We start from the raw sequence: 8,911 nt of genomic DNA on the forward strand, positions 1-8,911 counted from the left end.
ACACAATGCCAATCAACTTCAAAATGCCAATCATTGTTTGCTATACAATTAATTTAATTATCATAAATTGGCAACACAAATTGTATACTTTAAAAAATGTACCAATCGAATATAAATACTGTAGTATATAATCGAATATAAATAGTAGGCCTATCTATACAGTAATAACAAATAATATTGTTTATAAAGTCACAATATGATTAAAACAACAATGTAGCATAGCAATAATAATAAACCAATTATGAAAATCATAACCATAATATTTGTATTCATATCATATTAATAATAAATAATTAAAATATAGATAACCCTGAACAATTCAAGTAAAATAATAAATAGGCATAGCTAATTTAAAAGAAAAAATTAAATACTACTGGTTATATGATGTTGTTTTCAAATTTACACACCTTATACTACAATACTTAAAACTGATTATCAACCAATTTATTGTTCTATTCAAAAAAAATAATTATTTGTTCATCAGTTCTCTAAAAACCTAATTTTGAACAGAAATCTAAAAACTTCAATATACAAAGTAAGTATTCTAATTATGTTAGCTTCACACACAGACAATAAATATTTAAAAGAAACCATTATTATAATAATGACCAATAAGAATAAAATAAATATTGATTAATTAAATAAATAAACTGTACAAACCTAATAAAAAATATATACCCAAATGATACCAGTATTTTTATAATTATTAATACTTCAATGCCTGTAACTGTACAAACATGATCACACCAAAAATGTTACAAAGAATTTTTAGTTAATTAAACAATAATTGTCATTAAGACCATGTAAAAAATAATTGTTGATTAACTATTTTTGATCAAAATCTTTAATAGTGAGAGTTTATAAATTATTTTCTAAAACCAGAACACAGTCTAATTATTATCTTATTTATTAAACGTAATTATCATTGAACATCCAATCATAAATATTCATGATCTCACAATATTACAAATAAAAAATGAACTCTTTACTTGGAGTAATTATTAACAATAGCACCAAGGATAAATCAATGCATTGCCTGGATATAATCAAGTTTGTGATGGCTTAATTTAACCAGGCAGTAACCATACCTTCATCTCAATATCCCCATGTCATGGCTTTTGATGTTAATATCACCATGGAGATGGGATGATGTCAATATTGCCATGGGAATGGATTGATTCCATATCACCATGGTAATGACTTAATGTAAAAATATATACATTGGTCTTGCACAGTGTAAGACAGTTTTTTTTTGACATTCTGAAAACAACCATGTAAATGAGGTAAAGATAGTATTCCAGACGGCCATTAGAATCTTGCAATTCTAAAGCAGTGTGAGACTGTAGATTAACTACCATGATTTGAGAGATGATATTTCCAGAAGTCACAATTTGCGGAGTGTCTCCGGGAAATCGGGACAGCCTCTCGAATTCCAGCAAGCAAGCAAGAATCTTCCAGAAAATAACCAATTTCCCACAAATTCATTTTAATTGCATGTTTTCACTGCTTCACTATAAATTGCCTCATAAGTCAGTGCCGATGGGTATCACTATGTGTAGCAAAATGGAATTAGATGATTTAAGAACTAATTGAACCAGAAATGACTTCTTCAATCTTGGGAACCCTGTATTTTATGGTCTAGAGATCTGGCATGGCCTCAGAAGTCAGCATCCCATCCAGATAGTTCCTCTGATGGAATATCTCTGTCCTTCGGAAACTGATCAAAGTTACTGGTGTCTGTGCAGCCATTCAGCTAAAAAGAAACAAACATACAACACATTTATTCTAATCACATAGACAAAAGTCAAACCATGGGCCTACAATTTGCAGAGCCGTAGATAGAGAGAGTTTGCCAACTCTGTTTCACGGGATTTGATATATGCACGTGTGATTGGGTGGATCGCAATCACATGACTTACACCGGCCATGTTGTCACCAAAACAAAACATTAAACCTAACCGCGCGCATGCGTCTGGGCTGTTTGGTAACGACATGGCGTCCATGCGCCAAGTTGGCCAAACTCTCTATATCTATGGCTCTGACAATTTGATAGTTAGAGCTCCCTCTATGATAAGATATATTTATAACTTCAAATGAGAATAAAGCAATTTGTAGTTTGAACCATATTGGGGTCAATTGACATCAACAAACATAAAACAGAGTTATATGTTGATTCACCTTGGATACAGGCATGAACATTTCAAACTATGTATTGGCCTGTTATGAGCAATAATTATTGTTACACCATGAGTGTCATGTGATCACTATTACCTTTGGAATTATAGGTGGTACAACTCTCTGCATTTTTAAACCTTCCCAATCAAAGCCCTGGAACCATCTAGAAATAAAGAAAACCAATGAATTAGAGCCACAGTGAATGGTGTCATTCTCACACCACCACAATGCTATCCATTGTTTAGTGTATTTAAATACTGTTGAAATGTGAAAACATAATAATAATAATTCATTAATTCATTAATTTAAAACAATATTTAAAGATTGTGGTTCATCCAGCAAGGTTGATCAACTTAATAACAATAAAATTTGATAAAACCATGGAAGAAAATAGGTAAATAGCATAAAATAGATATGAACTATTTAAAAAATGATAGAAATAACATTAATAACAATACTACAAAAATAACGATAAAAAAAAGAATAATAATAAGAATAATAATAATAATAATAATAATAATAATAATAATAATAATAATAATAATAATAATAATAATAATAATAATAATAATAATATGCGCTAAGTCAGACTTAAGGGGAATATCTTTTGTGTTTTTTTCCCCTTAACATTGTTTTTTCAAATGCTCTCTAATTTCTCTATTGTCCAAGTTCCCCTTAAGGTAAGTTTTAATAACATAGACCTAATAATAAAATTAATAAAAAATACCATCTTCATATTATATTTAGGATGCACAACATGCTGTAGCTTTTACACACTTTGTTCTGGAATATTCTGTATCTTTTCTTATTAATTTCCACAGACTGAGTGTTTTATTTGCTGTTAACTAAATTAAGAAATGCCACTTTCTGCTGTTGCTAGGCAATATTCAATACAATTAAGTTGATTACTTAAGTAATAAGCAGTTCAGTGTCTATGTTGAGAAAAAATCACACGGCTTGAACTGCATTTTCCTAGTGTTCAAGATTCAAGATTTTATTTGCTGAAAAAGCCAACAAATGGTAATATCTGCATAATATTACAAGACACACAAATGATCATTATTTACAAATATTTTGTTCACCTTTAGGAATTACAGTAGTAGCCAAATACAGCAAACAAATCTTACAATTTATTTAATTAATAAAAATCATGCAGAGTATGATACACATCGTAAGATTTCTGCTTATACTCCCTCACTTTCGGTATAGACATGCACAATTAAAACTACATGATGACTTATTAACAGGAGGTCACGGAGGGTCATTGCCTCTCGCTGTTGGACATGTATGGACCCCAGTCGTTGGACAGAAATATTAAATTGCCGATCTAAACAAAGTTACTGTGATCATCAATACCTAATATTGTGGTCTAAAGAATAAAATCTCTATAAACATACCACCAAGGATTTTATTTTGGGACCCTGGTTTCCGAGTCCCTGTTGGACTGATTGAACTTCTCTTATTAAAAGCAATATTGTATCAGAATTCCTAGTTATATTTATATATTATTTAAACCATACAGTCTGAGTAATACGTGTCCACAGTACAAATATACAAACAAAAGTAATGATTTTTAGTGTTCAAACAATAAATGTTTTTGATCAATAGACATATAAATTTTTACTTGTGTTTTCTGATGTCATCAATGCCATTCTTTTGGTAGCCTATCCTCTCGGACGGGTTGTCTCGACAGAGTCGTTTGATCAAGATTCCTGCAGTCTTTGTTATTCTCCTTGGAAACTCCACCATATCGATACCTTTTAGAATGATAGTGTAGGTTTTCATTGGGTCGGATCCTGAGAAAGGGGGGCTGGGGGAAAAATTTCAACAAGAAATAAATCAATATCAATTGATGACCATAATATGCAAAATGTCTTGTTATTATCATAAGTTTTATTTTTATCATTATTATATCTATACGGTGTGTTTCAATAATGCACTCATCAGGTCAGTGAGAGTGACCTATATAAAATGTTTTTGGTCAAACTGACTAAGTACATGGTCAGTTTGACCAAGTACATGGTCCATTTGACCTGGTACATGGTTAGTTTGATCAGGTACATGGTTATTCTGAACCAAATACATGGTCAAACAGACCAAGTACACTGTTACTGTAGTTTGAACATGTACCTGGTCAGTTTGACCAGGTTCAGGGCTAGTTTGAACCATGTACCTATCAGTCTGACCACCTGGTTAATTTTAACAAAAAATGTCAAGCAGGGCTTTAGTCCACATAGTATCATAAATGACAGAGCAGGAATTTGGGACTTTGACTATTCTCTGGTTCATGACTAAACTATATCATCTGTGTTTTCAAGGACAAACAGCAAATTAGAAATAAATAGTAACAAATGTACATACTATCCAGTTAGGAGTTCATATATGAGAATGCCAAGAGACCAGTAATCAGCCGAGACGTCATGACCTTTGTTAAGAATGATCTCCGGTGCAACGTATTCAGGTGTCCCGCAAAATGTCCATGTTTTCCGTCCGAAACCGATTTTTTTTGCAAAACCGAAATCAACCTGTTTGAAGAAGATATCAAGAGAATGTGTGAATTTATACAACGGGAATAGCAATAGTGTATTAGTAGTCAAGCCAAAAAAAAAAACAAACATTAAGCCACTGCCAAGAATGCCTGTACAGTAGGTAAACCAACAGTGACTCGAGTGAGCAAAGTAAAAAAAAAAAACTCATTATACAGCCATAGCCTGAATGTGGTTGAAAAAAATATGCCTCCATGGAAGTGTGCAATGCCTCTGACCACAAGTTGCAGACATTTTCAGCCTTATTAGGGCATTCAGTACTTACCAGTTTACAGTACCCTCTTGTATCAAGCAGCAAATTCTCAGGTTTTAGGTCTCTATAAATGATTCCTTTCCCATGAAGATAGGAAAATGCCTCAACAACACATCCAGTATAGAACTTGGAAGTAAAGTCATCAAATGAAGATCTATAAATTAAGCAAAACACCAAATGAAGCTCTATCAATTTATGTGACAAACACCTGTGATTTGCCCATACACGGGTATTATATGACATAATCATGCCCTTATATGGATATGATATGACATCATCATGCCCATATATAGGTATGATATGACATCATCATGTCCATATATGGGTATAATATATCATTGCCATGCCCATATATGGATGTAACTTTGCCCATGTGATATACTGGAAATTTACACAAATTTGTATATTATTACAATGTCTTTGTATAATATTACAAAGACATTGTGCACTTATTAGGATAATGATGAACAACTATGTTTCAGGTGATGCTGATAGCAACCGTGATGAATTCAGATGCAAGACCTGAAGGGATGATGAAGGAAATGTGCTAAAAATAAACCATTCATTATATTAAGTGTTTATAGCCGTGTCTCCTCGTAAGACTTTAAATAAAGTGAATTTGGACAAAGTAATCCTTATTGACATACACTGCAGCAGCTACCTCATAAGCAATAGGTTCATCTGCAATATTATTTTCTATTTTTTTATTGTCGCTGTCCTGCTGACTTCTCTGTCCTCATCTTTGTCTCCACTCCATTACTACAATAAATTACCTGTCTAGTGGGATGTTTTATCAGTAATAATGTATAATTTTTTATTCTGCCTTATCCAGGGGTGGTGCCGGAGTTTGCCCAACAGGGGGGGGGGGGGTTGGCCATATCCATGACTTACCTATCTCTCAAGATAGTCCATAGTTCACCTCCTAGGCATGCCTCTATCAGCATATACACATATCTATTATCTTTGTATGTTTTGTAAAGTCTGAAATAAACATACCAATGGTTTAAAGACATGAAAAATATAATATTGCATTAGTATGATATATATTAAATAAAGAATTCTGTCTAAATATATTTTCTATAGTAGCATGGTTAAATGCTAGGTCACAAAATTATGTGAAAAACATGTTAATACCATGAGGGCATCATGTGATTTATCATGTGAAACTGCCACATCAGCCTCTTCACACGAGAGGTATAAGTTTAAAAAATTCAGGTAATGTATTTTGGTTGTTATAATCCAATACATAATGAGCCTGCTAACGATCTTGATTAATTACTCTGACCTGACCCAGTGAAGGTCAAGCTATAGATTAGATAAAAGGTTTTTATTTATGATAAATTATGAGAAGCAGGTATGGCTACTGTTGCAACGAACAATGTGATTATTTCTGTAGCATGCAATAAAACCCTGAAGAAGAGAATTGTGCAATATTAAAACAAAGTAGAATAAAAAATATTTATAACAAGGGGTCATCTGAACTCATACATGTACAGTATATATGCTCCACCTCCCTCATTTTGCTCATATACAACTTTGAACAAATGGCTGTGATAGTGATGAGGCCATCAACGACAGTCCTCCAACATGCCTACTGCAGCTTTATATCATCCAGTGACAGCAAAACCGTGAGAGACCGAATATGTACACTATTCCTCTCCAAACTACAACAATTTGCAGGCTTCCATTCAGATGTAGCATCATAATGGTAATATAATATGTCGTTTCAAACATCCATTCTATTTGCTGACTGGTGTTTATCAGCATTAATCAGCCTATCAAAATTTTGTATGGTAATAATATAGTAATTTACGGATAATGAAAATTGTAGTATTAGCATACCTATATGAAATTGGAAACACAAGACTTACTTAGAAATGAAGGGAGATTTACAAGCCATCATAATGTTCTTCTCTGAGTAAACATGGTCTTGTTGCCTTGTCTCAACAATGTGGCTCTTTTTAAGACATTTCAGTGCATACGTCTTCTTGTCATTAATGTTTTGTACCTAAAATAAAGACAATTAAGAAATGCACTCATTTACATAGTTAAAAAAAAGTTAAAAAAATACATTAAATATATATGACAAAGGTGGTATTAATATTTGCAGGTTACTAGATGTATCCTTGAGCATACTATAAGGGATGTAGGTAAAAATGGCTCCGGTAAAAATGGCCCTGGAAAAAAGGGCCCAGGAAAAAATGGCCCCGGTAAAAATGGCCCCAGTAAAAATGGCCCCAAAGGTAAGTAGGTAAAAATGGCCCCAATGAAAAAATTCAGTAATAGAAATGATAATTTTTTTTTAATCTTCAAATATTTAAATACTGTAATAAGCAAGAATTGAATCAATAAATAAAAAATGGCCCTCAATTATGAAATTCAAAAAAACAAGTTAAAAATCGTAAATTATAAATAAGTTTTATTTTTTCCTTTGAAAATAAGATCAATTTATGTGATTTTTAAAAACAATTTCTCTAAAAGTATTTGTTTTTTAACAAATACAGTTACACAACAGATGAAAATAATGTACTGAGAGATTATCAGAAAACAATGGCCATTGAATAACATTTTTTGATAGTAGAAATAAAAGTTTAAAAAACGTTATTTCACTAACAAAGTAGAGGAATGACATACATACAGTACTCCCAACTACCAAAATATGCAACTCATAGATAAACAGAAAATTCACTTTTGTTAAGTATCAAATGAAATAACTTTATATTTTATAAACAATGCAAAAAAACAGTAGTTAAAGCATGTGGATCAATTGTGTGTTTGAATCACAAGTTCATGTATGGAAACAGGGAGAGGCTTAATTTCTCACAAACTTAGCAATAAATGTTCTGCTTAGAGTTACTCAAAGAAGTATTTGTTAATCAAATATTGTTTTTAAAGTAAACTGAATAATTAGGAATACATTTATTTAAGCAACTTATTTAATTGCATACTTGGTTTTTACTCCCCGCCAACTAAATTTAAATGCCTAAAACTAAACTAAATAATGCAAACTGAGATACTATACATAGTTATGTAAATATGGCAATTATGCTAAGAATTAAAATGGCGTGTAATTGTGAAGGTAGGGTAATTATGGTAGGATTAAATGGTATTGCTAAATCCCACAAACCTCCCAAAACACACTGTAGAAAACCAAACAATTCAATTGTGATTGACTCACTTGGTATATCAATAAGAAAATTAAAAATTCATAAGAACCTATTTTTTGGTTAAAATGTTGAATTTTTTGGTGAAAAAATACTTGCAAATACACCACAAACTTCCAACACACTGCGAACCCCATCCAAACCCTTTAATTATGATTGTAGAACTCTCTCTTTCTTTAAAAAAAAAAAATAAATTGATGTTTATATCATGGAGGTATTATTGAGAAGGAGATCACTCGAAAAATCTATGCGCACGCAGTGCTATGCAAATGAACCAAGATCAAAGCTGCCGTAGCGCGTGAAGAACGTTTGCGCGATGCCTTTGAAGTCCGATGTGTTCCCCGCCATCAAATTTTCAGCAGGCATAGTTTACCAAAAATTTGACATGGCGAAATGGAGAGCACCTTCTTTTGTCGATGCGCACTACATACAGTCAATCACTATTTCTGCGCAATCATTTCCATTTTGAAGCTGATACATTTATCTCTCATAGAATATCAAACATATTAATATTTTCCACCAAAAAAAGTTTCAAATTTAATGGAACATTCACATGACCTTTAAAAGTATAGTATATTTCAACTTCAATTTTCATAAATTGGCCAAAATTCGCTAATTCTAATTTTAACGATATTAATTAATAAATGATTGAGGATTATAATAAACTAAGTCATTTTAGGGTTAACGAGGGTTAACTATTCGAAAAATCAATCCAAAATCTGAGTATTTTTCAGTTTTACGCTGACTTAGCTTTATAGTCGAACCAGTCAATC

At 32.0% G+C, this 8,911-nt stretch overlaps 1 protein-coding gene across 2 annotated transcripts in view; it reads right to left on the minus strand.

Moving 5' to 3' along the window:
* Window positions 1–259: 259 nt before the first annotated feature.
* LOC117109840 (cGMP-dependent protein kinase 1-like) overlaps window positions 260–8,911 on the minus strand; it is a 17,367-nt gene continuing 8,715 nt past the window's right edge. For both annotated transcript variants that reach the window (XM_033252274.1, XM_033252273.1), the window contains 7 exons: window positions 6,846–6,982; window positions 5,866–5,955; window positions 4,987–5,128; window positions 4,537–4,700; window positions 3,800–3,985; window positions 2,272–2,338; window positions 260–1,753 (listed from right to left, as the gene is read on the minus strand). In XM_033252274.1, the coding sequence (XP_033108165.1) occupies window positions 1,658–1,753; window positions 2,272–2,338; window positions 3,800–3,985; window positions 4,537–4,700; window positions 4,987–5,128; window positions 5,866–5,955; window positions 6,846–6,982 (882 nt within the window). In that variant the 3' untranslated portion in view covers window positions 260–1,657. The remainder of the gene's footprint in view (window positions 1,754–2,271; window positions 2,339–3,799; window positions 3,986–4,536; window positions 4,701–4,986; window positions 5,129–5,865; window positions 5,956–6,845; window positions 6,983–8,911) is intronic.

This window comes from Anneissia japonica, unplaced genomic scaffold, assembly GCF_011630105.1.
Source record: "Anneissia japonica isolate Jap-2015-1 unplaced genomic scaffold, ASM1163010v1 scaffold585_len4108843_cov191, whole genome shotgun sequence".
In the NCBI taxonomy this organism is placed as follows: Eukaryota; Metazoa; Echinodermata; class Crinoidea; order Comatulida; family Comatulidae; genus Anneissia; species Anneissia japonica.